Below are 20,895 nucleotides of genomic sequence, written 5' to 3' on the forward strand. Positions count from 1 at the left end.
CAAACCCTCTGGTGAATCATTGTGTCGAAGATTAAGGCAAGGGCTGAAGAGGGAAGGAGTTATTTTCTTTTATTTCTTGAGGGTAATGTGGGCATCCATCTTGGTAGGAAGTCTTACTCGAGACTTCCTCCTGCCATCAGTTTCACTGACAGGGAGGAGCCCTTCAACTCCTCCCACAAGGGGCTTTAGAAACGAACAAGAGAAGCCCTCAAAGCATATTTAAACATTTCTGACTGGCCCAACTCCTTTGTATCTATAGAAATATCTTTCCTCACCTTGAAGGGTTCAGCCTATCTGCCCCAATATCCTCTGTCTCTAGCCTCCTGTGTCTAGCCTGTTTTAAGCTGCCTCTCCTGAATATCCCCATCTATTCCCTTACCTTCCAATATACCACCTCATTCATTCCTTCCCTACATTCAGCCACCCCCTTCCTTCTTCCTCTATACCACCTCATCACCTTTATCCCACCTTTCAACCAAAAGCTTCAAAGATTTACTTCTTTCTCTATAACACATGTGAACTGTAAAGACCTCCAGGAAGTGATGGAACAAAAGGAACAGAACCAGGAGAACATTGTACACAGAGACTGATACACTGTCTCACAATCGAACACAATGGGTCTCTATTAGCAGCAATGTAATGATTCAGGATAATTCTGAGGGATTTATGAGAAAGAACACTATCCATATACAGAGAAAGGACTGTGGAAGTAGAAACACATAAGAAAAAAATTTTCTTGATCACATAGTTCGATGGGGACATGATCTGGGATGTAGACTCTAAATGATCACTCTATTGCAAATATTATTAATACGGAAATAGGTCTTGATCAATGATACATTTTAAACCCAGTTGAATTGCTTGTTGGCTATGGGAGGGGGAGGGAGAAGGGGAGGGAAAGAACATGAATCATGCCAAACACTGGCAAATAAATAAATGAAAAAAATATTTATTGTTTGGGAAACACATCAATATTATTATAACAGATATATATTAAATATTATGTGCATGATATGTACTATGTTACCAAATGTTATTAGGATATTAATCACAGTCTGTTTATCTATGATCTCCTTGGGGTACAAACCCAACAATGGTATGGCTGGATCAAAGGGCAGGCCTTCTTTTATAGCCCTTTGAGCATAGTTCCAAATTACCAGCCAGAATGGCTGGATCAGTTCACAACTCCACCAGCAATGCATTAATATCCCAATTTTGCCACATCCCCTCGAGCATTCATTACTCTCCCCTTCATTCATTTTAGCCAATCTGCTAGGTGTGAGGTGATACCTCAGAATTGTTTTGATTTGCATTTCTCTAATTATATGAGATTTAGAACACTTTCTCATGTGCTTATTGATACTTTTGATTTCTTTACCTGAAAATTGCCTATTCATGTCTCTTGCCCATTTATCAATTGGGGAATGGTTTGATTTTTTATACAATTGGTTTAACTCCTTGTATATTTGAGTAATTAGACCCCTGTCAGAGTTTTTCGTTATAAAGATTTTTTCACAATTTGTTGTTTCCCTTCTGATTTTGGCTGCATTGTTTTTGTTTGTACAAAAGCTTTTTACTTCAATATAATCAAAACCATTTAATTTACATTTTGTAATTTTCTCTAACTCTTGTTTGGTTTTAAAATCTTTCTTTTCCCAGAGATCTGACAAGTATACTATTCTGTGTTCACTTAATTTATTTATAGTTTCCCTCTTTATATTCAAGTCAGTCACCCATTATGAATTTATCTTGGTGTAGGGTGTGAGATGTTGATCTAAAGCTAATCTCTCCCATACTGTTTTCCAAATTTCCCAGCAGTTTTTGTCAAATAGTGGATTCATGTCCCAAAAGTGGGCTCTTTGGGTTTATCATACACTGTCTTGCTGATGTCATTTACCCCAAGTCTATTCCACTGATCCTCCCTTCTGTCTCTTAGCCAGTATTATATTGTTTTTATGACTGCTGCTTTATAGTATAGTTTAATATCTGGTACTGCTAGGCCCCCTTCCTTCACATTGTTTTTCATTATTTCCCTTGACATTCTTGACCTTTTGTAATTCCAAATGAAATTTGTTATAGTTTTTTCAAATTCAGTAAAGAAGTTTCTTGGTAGTTTGATAGGTATGGCGCTAAATAAGTAAATTAATTTGGGTAGAACGGTCATTTTTATTATATTAGCTCGTCCTACCCATGAGCAACCAATGTTTTTCCAATTGTTTAGATCTAGTTTTATTTGTTTGGAAAGTGTTTTGTAGTTGTTTTCGTATAATTGCTGTGTTTGTTTTGGTAGATAGATTCCTAAGTATTTTATATTGTCTAGGGTGATTTTAAATGGTGTTTCTCTTTCTACCTCTTGCTGCTGTGATGTGTTGGAAATATATAGAAATACTGATGATTTATGTGCATTTATTTTGTATCCTGCAACTTTGCTAAAGTTGTTGATTATTTCTACAAGCTTCTTAGTTGATTCTCTAGGATTTTTTAAGTAGACCATCATATCATTTGCAAAGAGTGGTAGCTTAGTCTCATCATTGCCTATTTTGATACTTTCAATTTCTTTTTCTTCTCTAATTGCTACTGCTAGTGTTTCTAGTACTATGTTGAATAATAGAGGTGATAATGGGCATCCTTGTTTTACTCCTGATCTTATTGGGAAGGCTTCTAATTTATCCCCATTGCATATGATGTTTGTTGATGGTTTTAGGTATATACTGTTTATTATTTTTAGGAAAGGTCCTTCTATTCCTATACTTTCCAGTGTTTTCAATAGGAATGGATGTTGTATTTTGTCAAAGGCTTTTTCAGCATCTATTGAGATAATCATGTGATTTTTGTTTGTTAGATTGTTGATATGGTCAATTATGTGGATGGTTTTCCTAATGTTGAACCATCCTTGCATTCCTGGTATAAATCCCACCTGATCATGGTGGATGATCCTCTTGATTACTTGCTGGAGTCTCTTTGCTAGTAATTCTATTCAAGATTTTTGCATCTATGTTCATTAGGGAGATTGATCTGTAGTTTTCTTTCTCTGTTTTTGATCTAACTGGCTTTGGAATCAGTACCACATTTGTGTCATAAAAGGAATTTGGTAGGACTCCTTCATTGCTTTTCATATCAAATAATTTGTATAGTATTGGGATTAGTTGTCCTCTGAATGTCTTATAGAATTCACTTGTGAATCCATCAGGCCCTGGTGATTTTTTCTTAGGGAGTTCTTTGATGGCTTGTTCAATTTCTTTTTCTGATATGGGATTATTTAGGTATTCTATTTCTTCTGCTGTTAATCTAGGCAATTTATATTTTTGTAAATATTCATCCATATCTCCTAAATTGTTATATTTATTGCCATATAATTGGGCAAAATAGTTTTTAATGATTGCCTTAATTTCCCCTTCATTAGAGGTGAGGTCTCCCTTTTCATCTTTGATACTGTCAATTTGGTTTTCTTCTTTCCTTTTTTCATTAGATTGACCAGTACTTTGTCTATTTTATCTGTTTTTTCAAAATACCAGCTTCTAGTCTTATTTATTAATGCAATAGTTCTTTTACTTTCGATTTTATTAATTTCTCCCTTGATTTTTAGCATTTCTAATTTAGTTTTAATCTTGGGATTTTTAATTTGCTCGCTTTCTAGTTTTTTAAGTTGCATGCCCAATTCATTAATCTCTGCCCTCCCTAATTTGTTAATATATGCACTCAAGGATATAAATTTCCCCCTGAGTACTGCCTTGGCTGCGTCCCACAGAGTTTGGTAGGATGTCTCATCATTGTCATTCTCTTCAATGAAATTGTTGATTGTTTCTATGATTTCTTCTTTGACTAGCTGGTTTTGGAGAATCATATTTAATTTGCAATTAGTTTTTGATTTGTCTGTCCAGGTGCCCTTACTAATTATTATTTGTATTACATTATGATCTGAGAAGGTTACATTTATTATTTCTGCTCTTTTGTATTTGTTTGCAATATTTCTATGCCCTATTACATGGTCAATCTTTGTGAATGTACCATGTGCAGCTGAGAAGAAGGTGTATTCCTTTTTGTCCCTATTTATTTTTCTCCACATATCAATTAAATCTAATTTTTCTAGGACTTCATTCATCTCTCTTACCTCTTTCTTATTTATTTTTTGGTTTGATTTATCTAGATCTGAAAGAGGAATATTTAGATCTTCCACTATTATGGTTTTACTATCTATTTCCTTCTTGAGCTCTGCCAGTTTCTCCTTTAGGAATTTGGATGCTATGCCACTTGGTGCATACATATTGAGCACTGTTATTTCCTTATTGTCTATAATGTCTTTAATCAGGATGTAATGACCTTCCCTGTCTTTTTTAATCATATCTATTTTTACTTTGGCTTTGTCAGAAATTATAATTGCCACTCCTACCTTCTTTTTCTCATTTCATGCCCAAAAGATTTTGTTCAAGCCATTTACCTTAAACTTGTGTATGTCCACCCGCCTCATATGTGTTTCTTGTAGACAACATATGGTAGGATTTTCGTTTCTGATCCACTCTGCTATTTGCTTCCTTTTTGGGAGAGAGTTCATCCCATTCACATTCAGAGTTATAATTATCAGTTGTGCATGTGGTGACATTTTGGTATCCTCTCCTAGTTCTACCCCTTCTTCTTACACTCTTTCCTTTTAAACCAGTGGTTTGCTTTAAGCCAGTATCCCTTATCCCCTCCCTTGATTAACTTCCCTTTCTACCCCATTCCTTATTATTCCCCTCTTTTTATTTTTAAAGGCCTAATGAATTCCCTTCTCTTTCTTCTCCCCTCCCTTTTTTGACCTCTCCACTCCTCTGCTCCCCTTTTTATCCCTTCTGACTTTCTCAGTAGGGTTAGATAGAGTTTTATGGAAATAGCTATTCTTCCCTCTCAGGGTTAATTACACTGAGAGTAAGGTTTAAATATTATGGATATAGGTACTCTTCCATCTCAGGGTTAATTACACTGAGAGTAAGGTTTAAATATTACCTCTTACTGTTCTCTTCCTCTCCTTCTTATAATATTCACCCCCTCCCCTTCACATGCCCTCTTTGTATATAATAGAATATCCTATTTTTCTTATTCAAGTTTCTCATGGTGTCCCCTACTATTCACCCTCCTCTTTCCCTCCCCCCATATCATCTTAGAATATTTAGTATTCCAACCTCTCCCTATGAATTATTCTTCTGAGTACTATAATAGTGAATACTATAATAGGGAATAGAGTTCCTTATAGAGAATTATACATAGCATTTCTCCACATAGGAATACAGATAATTAGATCTTACTGAAGGCTTTAAAGAGGCAAATTTAATAATTATGAGTTTCCTTTCTTTCCCCTCTGTTTCTTATTTACCTTTTCATGTTTCTCTTGATTTTTTGTGGTTGGATATCGAACTTTCCATTTAGTCCTGGTCTTTTCTGTGCAAATACTTGGAAATCTTCTATCTTATTGATTGCCCAAACTTTCCCCTGGAAGTATATAGTTAGTTTGGATGGGTAGGTGATCTTTGATTGTAGACCCAGTTATCTTGCCTTTCTGAATATCATATTCCAAGCCTTGTGGTCTTTTAGTGTGGAGGCTGCCAGATCCTGTGTGATCCTAATTGGTGCTCCTTGATATTTGAATTGTCTCTTTCTGACTTCTTGTAAAATTTTTTATTTTACTTGGAAGCTCTTGAATTTGGCTATTATATTCCTAGGCATTGTCTTTTCTGGGTCTAGTGTAGAGGGTGATCTATGGATCCTTTCAATGTCTATATTGCCCTCTTGTTGTACAACTTTAGGGCAATTTTGCTGAATAATTTCTTTTAGTATGGAGTCCAAATTTCTATTAATTTCTGCTTTTTCAGGAAGACCAATGATTCTCAGATTGTCTCTTCTAGAACTGTTTTCTTGATCTGTCACTTTCTCATTGAGATATTTCATGTTTCTTCTATTTTATCAGTCTTTTGACTTTATTTGTTCTTGCTGTCTTGAGAGATCATTAGCTTTTAATTGTTCAATTCTACCCTTTAGGGACTGGTTTTTGGCTATAATCTTTTGGTTTTCCTTTTCAATCTGGTCATTTCTGGTGTTCAATTTGTTTATCAGTTCATTAAATTTCTGAGCCTTACTTTCCAATTGCAAAATTCTGCCTTTTAAACTGTTGTTTTCTTGCCATATCTCTTCCATCTTTCTCATCATTTCAGATTTTAACCCTTCAATTGCTTGTGACCAGTTTTCATTATTTTGGGAAGGTTTACATATGATTACTTGTTTGTTCTCCTCTGCTGTTTGCTCTGTCGTCTGGATTTTCTCTGTATAAAAGTTGTTGAATGTTACAGATTTCTTCTAGATGATCTTTCTCTTCTGGGGTTCCCGATTTTGGCTTGCCATTTTTAGCCCTGTGTCTTCTCAGCTTTATCCTCAGACTCAGAGTCTGTCTGCGCTCTCTAGGCTCCCGAGGTCTCAGGTCTTGTTGTTCTCGGGGTCAAGCCTCCTAGTGGTCCCCTTGCTTGTTCCTCTGCCCAAGGCTCCTTCAACAGTCTCAGGGCACTGCTTCCACAGCCGTGCACCTGTCTGCACAGGGTCCCCACTAGAGGTCCAAGCCTGCGCTTAAGATCCTTGTCTGCGCCTATGTTAATACCTTCACCCGCGCCTGCGCTCAAGGTCTGTGTTCAACGTCCATGTGTGTTCTTTAGCCTCTTGGGGTGCTAAGTCTTGCTGCTCTCAGTAGCAGGCCCTGGAGCTGCCAATGATTTAATGGGTGCCCCAAAACTGCTTTAACTCTTGTGAGCTGGCCTTGGCACTGTTGGTGGTGGTGGTGGGGGTTAGGGAGGGGGTTTCTCAGCTCGAGCTCTAATGAGAGCTGTTTCACCCCTTAATAGCATGGAAATGCCCCGATTTCGCGTACCTTCAAAGCTGCGGCCTGTTGTGGGGTCCCTTTGTTTGTCTGGATTTGTTTTTATGTCCCCTTGAGGAGTCCTATATGCTTCGGTTACGAGAGGTTAAGCAGCTGCTTTTTACTCTGCCGCCATCTTAACCCGGAACCACTCAGAGATTTCCATGCTATTTCTAATGTAATCAATCAGCAATCTTTAATTTCATCAATGAAAAACTGAAAATACCTCTACTTTAACACTTGACCAGTAACTAGGTGGAAGAGTTCAAAAGTCAAAAACTCTCATCTCCAAAGAGGACTGCCCAGTCCTGGGCAGGGCTAAAGAGTTTGGAAGCTGTGATTGGTAACTGTGAAGAGGGGAAGAGACAGGAAGTGATGTGGAAAAAAATCTATAAAAAGGTCTTGGCTTCCTGGATTCGGGGCTGTTGTTTCTCTCTTTGGATCTTCTGATTTGGAATCATTTCTCCCTTAGTGCTTGAAGAGATGCTTCCCTTGGATCCTGGGGTGGTGAGTGGAGTGATTCTTTTCTTGCTTCTTTGGTGAGGAGACCCTCTCTGCTTATTGGAGCTTTGGTGGGACACTCCCTTCAGCGTGTCTTCTGGTGAGATTCTTGGAGGTCTTAGCCTTGTGTGCAGTGAAGGGTTGCTGCAGATTCTTCAGCATCTCCTGGATCTTTGGATATTGGCTTCCTTATTAGGATTTTGGATTCTGATGACATTCACTTTGGGATTCGCATTTGCGGTCTGGAGACGTTAGGCTTAAACTTAGGATATTTATAGCTAGGCAATACTTTCTGTCTCTTTCTTAACATTTTCCACTTTCTTTCTACCTTTTTGTAAATAAAGCTGCTAAAAGCCACATCTTGTCTTAAGCTGTGATATTTTTAAACAGCAACCACAACATTACTTTAGAACTTTCATTTTAGCATAAAACCTAAATTTAAATTCTTACAGCTTGAATACTCTTAATTGATATATAGAAAATATGTACTTATGATATGTTATCCTTTCCTTGATGTATGATGTTGGCAATTAGTAATGTGTACTTCTGACATGTAACTTCTTTGTTCATGGAATGTATAAAAATCATTCTTAAATGCCCAATAAATTAGGTCTTCATGATTCCACTTTTGCGAATCTCCCTAGCCTTCCCATGATTCAGTTATTCCCTGCATGTCCATTCATCTATTTCTCCCTTCTCTTGTTCTGTCTCTCACTCTTTAGCTCATAATCACACATAATTTCTCACTCAGAATTTAGAACTTAGGCTATGTCTGCTGGTCAGAACACATTTGCTATAATTGGACTCCTTCACCGCCTGAGCTAACCAGCATGGGGTTGGGCTTTACCTGCCTTCTAACAGTAGCTACCAAGGAGAACATTTCTTCTAGTTTGCCACAAACAAATTATTGTTGGATATAATGAATCGAAATATATACCTGAAATGATGCTGTGTAAAAGTAAGCAGACCAAGAAAAAAATACATAAGATAATTACAACAATTAAATGCAATCTAAAGTGAATACTACAAAATATAAAGAAGAAGCATCGTTTGAAAGAAGAGATATGAGAAGAAACTCTCACAAACCCCTTTGAAGAGAATTTGTGTAAGTAGTGCACGTTGCAAATATTTTTAGACTCCTTCAGTGGACCAGCTGATTTTTTGTCATTTTTTGTCTTTAAAAATATTATTTTTTGTATAAGAAGGCAAGGGAAGAAAACTAGGGAAAACTATGGTAATGTAAAAAACAAAATATATTAATAAAAATTATTTTTGAAAGAAAGAAGAAAAAAGAACCAAAGGGCAAGTTAGGAAAGATCTATCACAATTGGTTCCTGGAAGAAAAAAAAAGGAAAAATCACAAGAATGTCATATTCAAAATGCAGAGTTCCTATATCCAAACAAAACAAAACAAAACAAAACTCTACAAAACAGTTTAAGTACCAGTTTATGTAAGGATTACATAATTCCTGGCAACTTCTCTAAAGGAGGAGAAATCTTAAACTATAATATTCCAAAAGGCAAGAGATACAGGCTTACAACCAAGAATGACTTATGTTGCAAAGCTAAATATAATACTTCAGAGGGGACCTTTAATGGACTAGAAGATATTCAGGCATTTGTGACAAAAATACCAGAGCTAAAGATGAACTTTCAAAATATAATCACAAGATTCAAGAGAAACTTTGAAATATGTAGTTGGATGAACTGTATGATGATATAGAGCCATGATAGAGAACCTATGGCACTTGGAGGCCTCTCAGTGGCCACAGTTAGGCCCCTGACTTGGCTGGCTGGGAGGCTGGCCCCACCCCCAAATATAGGGGGTGGGGTAATTGTGATAATGAAATTAAATCTACCCTACCCATCTTTAGATTTAGTCACCAAAGGTAAAAACATCACCACTTAATTCACAAGTTGGGAGGTCTTTGACCCATGTGTGCTAGAGTGACAAATCAAAATCTACTGACTGCCTCCTGGGCAGTCCTAAGCAAAGCATCTGTTGTGATTAGACATGTAAGATAGGAGGAAGGCACAGGAAGTGACAAAAAAGAAGTACCTTTAAGAGACAATGACAACTTCCTGTGATTCCTCTTCTGGTTCATGGCTTGGTTCATGGAGGAGCTCTGGCTGGGACCCTGAGACTTTGGTGAGAATTTTCTTAAATCTTTCCCATAGAACTACACCTGGTGAGTGTAAAGAGTAAATCTCCCTGGATTTCTCTAAAGAAATTGTTCTTTCAAAAGAGATTCTGAAGGTTCTGCTTCATTTCTAGCCCTCTGGTACTCCGGCCTTAGGCTCAAGGCTGAGCTTCTCCAACTGAGGATTAATTAGATCTGCCTGGGTTGAACAAGGAAACCAGGGCAAATTACTTAGTGTATTAGATTACTTATCCTATACTCTTTCTCATTTTCTTTATTTTCTCTTCCTCTTTTCATTTGTAAATAAACTTCCATAAAAGTAATTTTGACTTGAGGTTATTCTTTAATTGGGGACTGATAATTTATTCAGTTCCCTGACAAACAAACATTTTAATATTCACCCAACCAAAACCCCTTTTAACCCCTTATACATTCTAGCCTCTTTCCACTGTTGCAGGGGCTGAGTGCAGCTGGTTTGAGGTGAAGCTGAGTTTGGCTTAGCCCTGGGTGTGGCTACTCCCCTTCACCCCACCCCCAAACCCCCACCCCCAGGTTCCCTGGAACTGAGTAGCTGCTGTGGTGGGCACATTCTATGGCCAGCAATAGTGATGGCCACTCCCCTTAGATTGGCAATAGATTCTACCACCTATCACTATGCAAAAGGTATAAAGTCCTTTTAGTCTTTGTGGACCATTACAGGGTGAATAGAGTGGATAACAGTCCTAGTTTTGTAAGCAAAGAATTGATGGGGTCCAGGTTCTCCAGACTTCACTGACTCTAATTAAAATAACCCCCTGAGCAAATCTAGGGCTGAGTTCCATTCACCAAGCCCTAAGGGAATCTGTTAATCAGATCTTCCCTAATCCTTCAAAGGAGGTTGGAAAAATCACACATCCAGTCCAAAGGGACTGAACCAGCTAAGGCTTAGAAGGTTCCCCATGGAGCCATCCTATCCAACTCTAGGACTATAAAACTGGAAGGACAGAATACATGAACTTATGTCTCTCACATGAAACCTGTCCAGAAAAAGGTGGTGGTCTTCTCCTGGGTTTTGAATTATGTACACTGAGCTATCTGGGCAGATAATTCCCTAATTCAATTAGAGGTACCTAAAGCAGGTCCCTCAAAGTGAAGAAAATCCCCGAGGCTGTGGTCTCCCTGCCTCAAGAGCCTACCAAATGCCTGAGGCATCCAGGAAATTAGCATTCACTCCAGTTCTAGCAGCAGCCTTTCACTTCATAAGTGCTTGGATAAGGGTGGGGTCACTGATCCTTTTCCTTTTAATATGACTCATGCACTGTGTAGAAATTACACTGGGAACCCTTCTACTTCCAGGAAGGGAATGATGTTGTATTCCTCTAATTATACATATAGGTATCCTCAGCAGTCATGCCCCTACACATAGTCAAGGGGTGGAGCACACAGTTGGAAGCAGGGTATGGCACAAAGTCTTGGGGGGGGGGTGGGACATGGCATGGGGTCCCTAAAAAGTTCCAAAAGGTTTCCCCATCACTGATATAGAGGGAGAAGAAATAAATGGCTTTTTAGAACCATACTGTCTTTAAAGAGTACTGAGAGAGTTAAGTAAGAAAACTATAAAATCCAGGAATAGTTTGCTGTGATATGGAGATTTGGGGAAGGAGCAGTAGAAGGAATATTCAAGTATAGAAAGGGGGAAGAAGGGGTCAGAATTTGCTATTTCTTAAATATAGAATATGAAAAGTGTATACAAACATGAAGTAAGAGGTGGATGAAAGAAGCAACAGTTAAATCTCACTTAACTGAAATAGACAAAGGAGGATTAACCAGACAAATACAAATTACTTTGTGCAGAAATACGTCATATTCCACAAGGGGGATATGGTTAGGATATGGAGGGTTAGGAGAGAGGATAGGAGAGGGAATTGTTGCAATTGGAGTCATAGCAGGGAGAGAATGGTTAGCAAGTAAAACAGACTCTTGATCTTGAAGAGGGGATTGAAAGGAAAAAAGAGAAGAACTAGTCTTGGGGGATTTTAGGGATTGCTTTAACAAACTGTGATATATGAGGACAGCTAGTTGGCTCAATGGATTGAGAGCCAGGCCTAGAGATGGAAAATCCTGAGTTCAAATTTGACCTCAGACCTTTCTGAGTTGTGTGACCTTGTGCAAGTCACTTTAATTCCTACTGCCTAACCCTTACCATTCTTCTGCCTTGGAACCAATACACAGTACTGATTCTAAGACAGAAGGTAAGTTAAAAATTGTGATATATGAATTTAATATAATATCACACTGTAAACAAGAACAAGAGAGACAATTTAAGAGAATTCAATTTCTAGGACATTGTAGGAGAACAATTCTGAGTGACTTGGTAACTCTGATTAAAGCAATAAAGAACTATTTCCAGATGACCAACGACGAAGCATGATACCTACATCTCCAAGTCAGCAGAGATGGACTCAAGGTGCAAAAAGGAACATACATTTTTGAAAAAGGCCACCATGTGGATTTATTTCACTTCATTATGCTGCATTTAGGAATGTATATGGAATTATATGCTTTTCCAAAAAAGAGAGTGATATGAAGTGGAGATTCAATTTCATATGCAATCTTCTTTTTGTGTAGTATATAAGGAAAAAATTTTTGGGGGGGTCCTTAAATTCAGAATTTAAAAAAATTAAATAAAAGGATTATGATTTCCAACAAAATTCAGCAGCAGGAATTAGAAAGAGAAACTCCATTTAAAATCACTCTAGACCAGTGATGGGAAAACTTTTTAAAGAGGGGGCCAAAGTAAAGGAAATGCTCATCTGTCAGTATGTTTCTAAGGCAACTCTTTCGAAGTTTCATTGTATTGTATCCTACTCATTGTATTCGTCAGATTAAGAATAACTTCCTGTGGCTGGATAGAACATTTCAGGGGGCCACATCTGGCCTGCGGGCAGTAGTTTGCCCATCACTGCTCTAACTGAAAGTCATCACAATTCTTGTCTAAGTCCCTCCCTTGCCCTTATATTTTATTTTGTATCATGAATATTTTATGCTCCCAAGTAGAAATATTTTACTTCTTAACAACAGGAACTATCTTTGTACACTGAGTAATTGCTATCAGTGCCTTGCACACAGTAATTACTCTATTACTTGAAGGAATGAATTCCTCATCAACAAGCATTTATTGATCACTTACTAGTGTAAGGCAAGATTCTTGTCAAGATAAGATTCTTGTCAACACTGTGCATGGGATTCACCACTGGAGGGAATCAGAAGACCAAGGCTTGGCCCCAGCTCTGTCTATGTAACTGTGAGCAAGTTGATTAAATTCCCTGACTTAATTTTCTTATCTCTGAAGTAGAGATAATAATCTCTTTCCATTGGCTTTGTAAGGTGGCAGTTAAAATCACATTTTAAAAATGGATATGCACTTTGAAAGTTGTAAAGTGTTATATAATTAGAAGGGACTGTATTTATTACATTCCTTTAAGGGAAGATGATAACATGTAACTTCTGAGGTCTTTATCTTTGCTTTTCAGTTTTCTTTTCTGAACTGTCTTCTTCCATTAGCAACTGTAATTGTATCACCATTGCTTAGCAAGTAGTAGGTGCTTAATAAATGTTTACTGATTATTATTATCCCTATTTTGTAGATGGGGCATCTGTAGACCAGAGAGATAAATGATTTGACCACAGTCACCAAGATAATTAAAAATTTGGGGCAAGATGAGAATTCAAGCCCAACTTCTAGTTTTGCACTAAAATTGGTGTTTCCTGGGATGCTCCTCAGACTATCATAGGGAACAAGTAGTTAATAGGTAAAGGCTTTAAAAGTATAAAGGCAGAGTTTTGAAATCATATTAGGAAAAGCCTTGGCTGGAAGTCATGGACATTCTGAATGGAATGCAAGGGGAGAGAGGAGAGAGCTAAGCAACAGACATTGCTGTTTTAAGAGGGGTTTGCGGCAGAAGTGCAATCAGCAGTCCCTATTTGACCTGGGATCTTGGAACACAGGCCTCTTCCCTATTCAGAGTTGACTCTGAGTAGGGAAGAGGCCCGTGTTCTGGTGGACAGTTTGCAGACATCTCTCCCTATCTGGTTACTTTTGTATCATTGGCTGTGGAGGAGTTGGTTCCTGGTATCCTGAAGACATCTCTGGATCAGTTGTGAGAACCCAAACCCAAGCCCTCTTCCTCAGGTCCTTAGCCAAGCTGTCAAACCTGGCAGAAGCTAGGTTGGCTAAGGAACTTACCCTTTTGACTCCTGGGTAGTTAGACATAGTTTCACCTCACCCCCTCTCCTATCCTCTCAAAAAACAATTAAACTGTTTCCCTGTGTGTTTTCTTCATACCTTGAAGTTCCCATAGTGTGTGTATTTATTTATTATACTCTGAGTTTATCCCTTGTCTAGGTGGAGCAGGGTGACAGTTAAGGCCTAACTGTCACTTATGTCAACAGTCATTTCCCTTAACAGCTAAACCCAGTTTCCCTAACTTAAGTCCCCACCTATTGTCCATTTCTGTCTCCTACTCACCCTTCTGAACCTACATATAAATATTAAGTTAACTTCCCCTGGTTTTCCCCATAAGAAGACCAGAGAGATAAATGATTTGATCACAGTCACCCAGATAATTAAAAGTTTTGGGCAAGATGAGAATTCAAGCCCAACTTCTGGTTTTGCACTAAAATTGGTGTTTTCTGGGATGCTCCTCAGACTACCACAGGAAACAAAAGAGATAAAGGAAGTGGAATAAAGATTGAGCCTTGAAGAAAAGATAAGACTTAGATACCTGGGTAGGGGCAAGAAGGACATATGTATAGATTACTACACCAAGGTGGAGATCCTGAATAGTCTGGTATGGCTAAAGAAATGGGCTGATAAGGAAAATAGGGGAGATAAGACTGGAGAGTTGGAGGTCAAATTTTAGAATGTTAGGTCTCTCAAGAACTCTAACTGGGAAATAGCATATGTTGAATTTTTGTAGGCCAGAAGCTGAACAGAAGTAATGCTGCTAGAGAAATGAACAGTAACCAAAGGGCTACTAAATGATTAGCAAGGAAAAAATGGTTTGAACCAAAAACTTACGTAAGATATAGTGTCAGAAACACTGTCACCTTGATGCTTCCTCGTCTTTTCAGGCACTTCCATCTGCTTGGAACAAGAGAGTAATCAGAAAATGTCCAAAATGGAGCAATTAATATTGAAAGATATTTTTTCCTGATTAAAGTCAGCTCTGGTACTAATAGGAAACATTCATAGAGAGAGTAAGAAAGACGGGGATTAGTAATTTGGCAGAGAAGGCTACCTTGAACTAGCTAAATTCAAAAAAGTGTTTAGGACATACATTTGTGCAACAGATTGGGAATAAAAAGCCCAATAGAAGTCACAGACATCTATTTAAATCTGATAATAATTTATTTTGTGATCTCTGTTTACTTAGACTAAAGGGCTGAAAGGAGGTTTATGGATGTAATTTCTGCTTATTTTATTATTACACATACAAATTAATTTTTCCTATATAACATTTACTTACTGGACTTGGTGGTTCCTTATGACTTCTGATACTGTGGATGCTGCCAATTTCTGTTTGAGAACTGGAGTGTGATAAACCTTCAAAATAGGGCCTAAAAATTTCAGATATGGAAACTTTATTTCAGTTATGGAAACTCAGAACTTTATTTCAAAAATTCAAACAAATCTCATTTGCTGCCAGAAAAAAAAAAGCCCAATTTAATGGAAAATTGATGCTGGAAGTTGTAAAGTTAACTAGATTTAGGAGGATTTCAAGTCTGACAGCCCAGAAAAAACAACTTCATGACTGTAATACTATTTAGTAAGACTATGCAATACTCATATAATTTAGTGTCAACTAAATGAATACATGGGAAAGGCTACTATGAGCTTCTTAATAGGAAAAATATTCATGAACATCCTGTTTATAGGATAAGAAAGAAAAAAGAGGATGAGACCTAACAACCAATTTCAAAGGAAGAAAAGAATATCTGAACACATTTCTGGCCAGGTTGTTATTGAACCTTTATCAAATTTCTTACCTTAATTTTGGTTTAGGTGTACTAAGGACACTATCATCATCTTCCATTTCAGGGCCACTGTCACTTGGATTCTCTATATCTAGAGTATCATACAGAAGGTCCAAGTCCTCTTCAACTTCTGGAACATGCTCTGCTGGGTCTTGCTCTGAGTCTAGCACCTATATTTAAGATAGAAGAACAAAGAATTTTTTAAAAGGTTAGGTATCATGGGAACAATAAGAAATGTGAGTGACATGCCTGTAACTTGAACCAAAACAGGCTTCCAAGTCTCACTTGTTTACTTAGTTTTCAGAAAATAATGCCAAAAATTTCAGAGAGGAAATTTCTTTATTTGCAAACAATCCAGATCAACATGATTTCAAATGTTTTTTGAAGTAATTCAATGTAAGCCTATCAAAGCATTAAGGACAAGAGAGGGAAAGTTACCTATTGAAGAAGGAAGATTGGGTGTAAGGCGAAAGGGGAGGAGTATTATTATTTCTGAATTAATGGAATTAAAACATATTTTTCTATTCTTACCTTATTTAAAAATTTTTAAAATGAATTTTCTCTGTGGAAACCTTCCAATGAAAAAGACTAAACACAATTAATAAAGTTTCCTTTCATCTATTTCACTTCATTAAAATGGGAAACCACAGTTAACCAAATTTCCTAAATGAAATCATAAGATAATATGAAGAGAATATCACTTAAATGAAAATTCCTTCACATTTCTTAATTTAAAAAATTATTTTCAAGTTTAATTTTATTTAACATTCCTTCTTTGATTGAGATCCAAATTATTTCCTTCTTTCCCATGCCCTCCAAAACCCTCTGAGAAGGTAAGCAATGTATCAATTACCCATGTAAAATCATGCAAAACATATTTTCATATTAGCAATTTTACAAAAAAAGGCAAAAGATTTTTTAAAATAGGAAATTATATTTCAATTTTTACTCCAAGTTTATCAATTCTTTTTGTAGATAGCATTTTTTCAACATGAGTCCTTTGTTGATTTTCTTGGATCAGAGCAGCCAGGTCTTCCACTGATCATCAACAATAATTTACTAGTTCTTTTCACTTAACTTTCCATCAGCACATATAGACCATTTTTGTGAAACTGCCCCTTTTGTCATTTCTTATAATACTTCAATAGTATTACATTAGAGTGTACCACAGTATATTTAGCTATTCCTCAATTAACTAGCATCCCCTCAATTTCCAAGTCTCTAATAGCACAAAAAGAGCTACTAAAATATTTTTGTATAACACAGTAGGTTCTTTTCCTTTGATCTCTTTGGGATATAAATCTAGTAGTGGTATTGTTAAGTCAAAGTTTTTGAGCCCTATGGGCAAATTTTCCAGAATGGCTGGACTACTTCAGAATTTTATATTCTTTCATTAGTGTACCTATTTTCCCCTAATCTCCTTCAGAATTTGTTGTTTTTTATAGGTGTAAGAGGTGTTACCTCAAAGATATTTTAATGTACATTTCTTTAATCGATGGTCATTTAGAGCATATTTTCCCCCATATGACAATGGATAGCATTGATTTCTTCTGAAAACTGATAAATGTTCAAAGGACATTAACAGGCAATGTGGGAGTTGCTCTAATTTTTATAAACTTGACCCAGTTATATACTCAGTATATGAGAAAAGATGCCTTTATCAATGAAACTAGCCATAAACATTTTTTATATTATTTCATTGTCTATTGTACTTTTAGCAAAATGTAGTTTTCCTGACTATCTCTTTTAATTAGGTCTATTTTTGCTTTTGCTTTTTCTGGGATCATGATTGTCCTGCCTTTCTTATTTCAGTTGAAGTATGTCAGATAATAGTCTAGTTCTCTATTTTAATTGTGTGTATCTTTCTATTTCAAGAATGCATCTTATGAACAACATATTGTTGGATTCAGGTTTCTAATACATTTTGCTATCTGCTGTGTAAATGGAATTAGCTTAAGTCCATTCAATACTCTATTAGTTAAGTTACATTTCTATACACAACTATCTCTGTGTGTATATATCCTTCTGTCCTTGAACTGACTACAGTGAGTGCCGGCCACTCCAATTCTCATCTCTTTTACAAAAGCTTTTCCTTTTATATGAGAAATTTTTGCCCCCATCTACCTCTCCCTGTTCTCAGTACATTCATTTTTCTCATGCCTTCCTTTTTTTTGAGATCAATTCAACATAATTTATACTCAAAACTCTACTTACCAGAGATAATATCATCCCCACCTCCCTTAGTGGGGAGGGGAGATGAGTTACCCACATGTGACAATAAGTAACAAATCAAGAACAAGGGCAGTCCAAATCAGTGTAGAGGCTGCCATTTGTCCACCTGAATTAGAGGTGGACCCACAGGAAGTGACGTAAGGTACTATCTCTTCAAGTACGTTGTTGTTACATTATTGTTACAATTAAAAATGATGAAGGCAGATATTAAAAGGGAAAATAGTATTTTAGTAAAAGCCATTGTTGATAGAGATAAATTGACCATGCACCTGTAAGAAATCTCTGGTGCCTCCGTTATTTTCTTCCATACCTTCCCTACTCCTCTCTGTCCCCTGAGAGCCCGCTCAGGTAACCAAGAGGCCTTCTCCAGGCCGCCCTCCGAATTTAAGCTGTCCAAAAACCGGAAACCCATTGGATCACGGGGTATGTAGTCTCAAAGTCCCAACGTGTCCACAGGAAGTTTGTAAGATACTTTTAAATGGCACCTCCCTGAATTCCAAACACACACTGCTACCACTGTATAGGTGAAGATGAGTTCATCCCATTCACAATCAGTTATGATTACTATGTATTTCTGTCCTTACCATTTTCTTCTGTTTCTTCTATTTATCCTGTCTTTCCTCAAAAGTACAGTTTGCTTCCAATCCCTTCCTTCCTTAATCTGTATTCCATGTTAACATTCTTGCCTCATTTCCTACCCCTCTTATTACTCTATTAGTTAAGTTACATTTCTATACACAACTATCTCTGTGTGTATATATCCTTCTGTCCTTGAACTGACTACAGTGAGTGCCGGCCACTCCAATTCTCATCTCTTTTACAAAAGCTTTTCCTTTTATATGAGAAATTTTTGCCCCCATCTACCTCTCCCTGTTCTCAGTACATTCATTTTTCTCATGCCTTCCTTTTTTTTGAGATCAATTCAACATAATTTATACTCATGTCTTAGAATACACAAATTCCTTTTAACTTCCATAATAATGATAAAGACCTCAGAAGTTACATGTTATCATCTTCCCTTAAAGGAATGTAAAAACAGTTTACTGAGTCCTTTATGATTCACTTTCTTGTGTTTAAATGCCAACTTTTCTATTCAGCTCTAATCTTTCCATCAGAAATGATTGAACTTTAAACATCCACTTTCCACTCAAAGATTACACAGTTTTGCCAAGATTATTCTTGGTTGTAGTCCTAGCTCCTTTGCCTCAGGGAATATTATATTCCAAGTCCTCCATTCCTTTAACCTGGAAGTTGCTACATTTTATGTGATTCTGACTGTGGCTCAATGATATGTGTTGCTTCTTTTTGGTTATTTGAAGTATTTTTGCTTTGATCTGGGAGCTCTGGAATTGGCTATACTATTCCTAGGAGTTTTATTTTTAAGATATTTTTCAGGAGGTGATCAGCAGATTATTTCAATTTCTATTTTACCCTCAGATCAGTGGTTCCCAAACTTTTTTGGCCTACCACCCCCTTTCCAGAAAAATATTACTTAAGCCCCTGGAAATTAATTTTTTTTAAATTTTAATAGCAATTAATAGGAAAGATAAATGCACCTTGTGGCCATCACTGCCACCCTGGATTGCTGCAGCACCCACCAGGAGGTGGTAGTGCCCACTTTGGGAATCACTGCTCTAGATCATGGCAGTTTTCCTGGGTAATTTTTTGAAATATGATATGTAGGCTCTTTCTTTGACCAGGGCTTTCAGGTGGTCCAATCATTATTAAATTATCTCTCTTCAATCTATTTTCCAGGCCAGTTATTTTTCCAAATGAGATATTGCATATTTTTTTTTGACTCTGTTCAAGGGTGTTCAGGAAAGAATACTACCTCTGTTGTGAAGCCCTTTTCAAGGCTGCTTTCCTTCTTTAGTGTCCAATTGCCACCCGACTGTCATCTATGGCTGAAACTATAGCATGCACAATGGTCACATTCTAGTAAGCCATCTTAGCAGGCAGGCTAAACCAGGTTGATGGTAACCCACAGGCCTCAAACCTGTCAGTGAGTTAGGTTGATGGCTACACTAGGTATGTGAAGACTTCCTCTGGTAGAAGGGGTGGATGAGAACATTTGTTCCAAAAGCCATGAAGGCAGTGGAAGAGAGTGATGCAGGATACTTAACAGTTTAGTTAAGACACTGAATAAGCCAAGGCCATCCACTGCATCCCAAGGCATCATTAGATGTTTTGACTTTTGTCTTGCCACTAGGCTTCAATGACACTGGAAACTTCTGAGTAACAACTTTGTGCAACCCCACCTCACTTAAATCAAATTTAAACAAGTCATGTTATTTTGGTCCTCTTAGAACACAAAGAACAACCAATTGCTTCTTGAGGCATCTAGGTGATGCAGTAGATAAAAGCTCAGGGCTGGAGTCAGCAAGATTCATTTTCCTGAGTTCAAATCAGACTTCAGATATTTATTATCTTTGGGTTCCTAGCAAAGTCACTATTTGCCTCAGTTCCTCATTTGTAAAATGAGCTGGAGTAGGAAATGGCAATGGCATTCCAGGATATTTGCCAAGAAAACCCTAAATGGACTACAGTTAGACATGACTGAAATAACTAAACATGTTTCATGATGTCTCATGGAGTCATTAGCTTCCACTTGTCCAATTCTAAATTAAAAAAAATTATTTTCTAGATTAAAATTTTTTTCCCCTTTTTCCATTTGAACAATTCTATTTTTAAAGAGTTCTTTTCTTCAGTGAATTTTTATGCCACTGTTATAATTTCCAATTCTGTTTTTTTAATGTATTATTTCCTTCAGTATTTTAAAAAGAGGTACACTCTTTTAACAAGCTAATTCATTTTTCATAATTTTTTAAGTCACTCTCATTTCTTTTCCCCAAATTTTCTCTACCATTCTTATCTCTTTAATGCTTCCAGAAATTCTCATTCAGCATTGGTCCAATTAGCATTTTTCTTTGTGGTTTTTTTTTTTTGGTAACTATTTTTCACATTGTGGCTATCTGAGTTAATGTTTTTTTTTTTTTAACATTTATTAATATTCATTTTTAACATGGTTACATGATTCATGCTCCACCTTTCCCCTTCAAACCCCCCCCCCGCACCCCCCCCTACCCTTGGCCGATGCGCGTTTCCACTAGTTTTGTCATGTGTCCTTGA

The 20,895-nt window shown here is 37.0% G+C and overlaps 1 protein-coding gene across 2 annotated transcripts in view; it reads right to left on the reverse strand.

Annotated features, from left to right (window-relative positions):
• The window catches only part of PACS2 (phosphofurin acidic cluster sorting protein 2), a 373,380-nt gene that overhangs the window by 112,540 nt on the left and 239,945 nt on the right, over positions 1-20,895 (reverse strand). For both annotated transcript variants that reach the window (XM_044664723.1, XM_044664722.1), the window contains exons 9-11: positions 15,547-15,704; positions 15,027-15,117; positions 14,579-14,641 (exon numbers count right to left, since the gene is read on the reverse strand). In XM_044664723.1, coding sequence (XP_044520658.1) covers positions 14,579-14,641; positions 15,027-15,117; positions 15,547-15,704 — 312 coding nt within the window. The remainder of the gene's footprint in view (positions 1-14,578; positions 14,642-15,026; positions 15,118-15,546; positions 15,705-20,895) is intronic.

This window comes from Gracilinanus agilis, chromosome 2 (genome assembly GCF_016433145.1).
Source record: "Gracilinanus agilis isolate LMUSP501 chromosome 2, AgileGrace, whole genome shotgun sequence".
Classification (NCBI taxonomy): Eukaryota; Metazoa; Chordata; class Mammalia; order Didelphimorphia; family Didelphidae; genus Gracilinanus; species Gracilinanus agilis.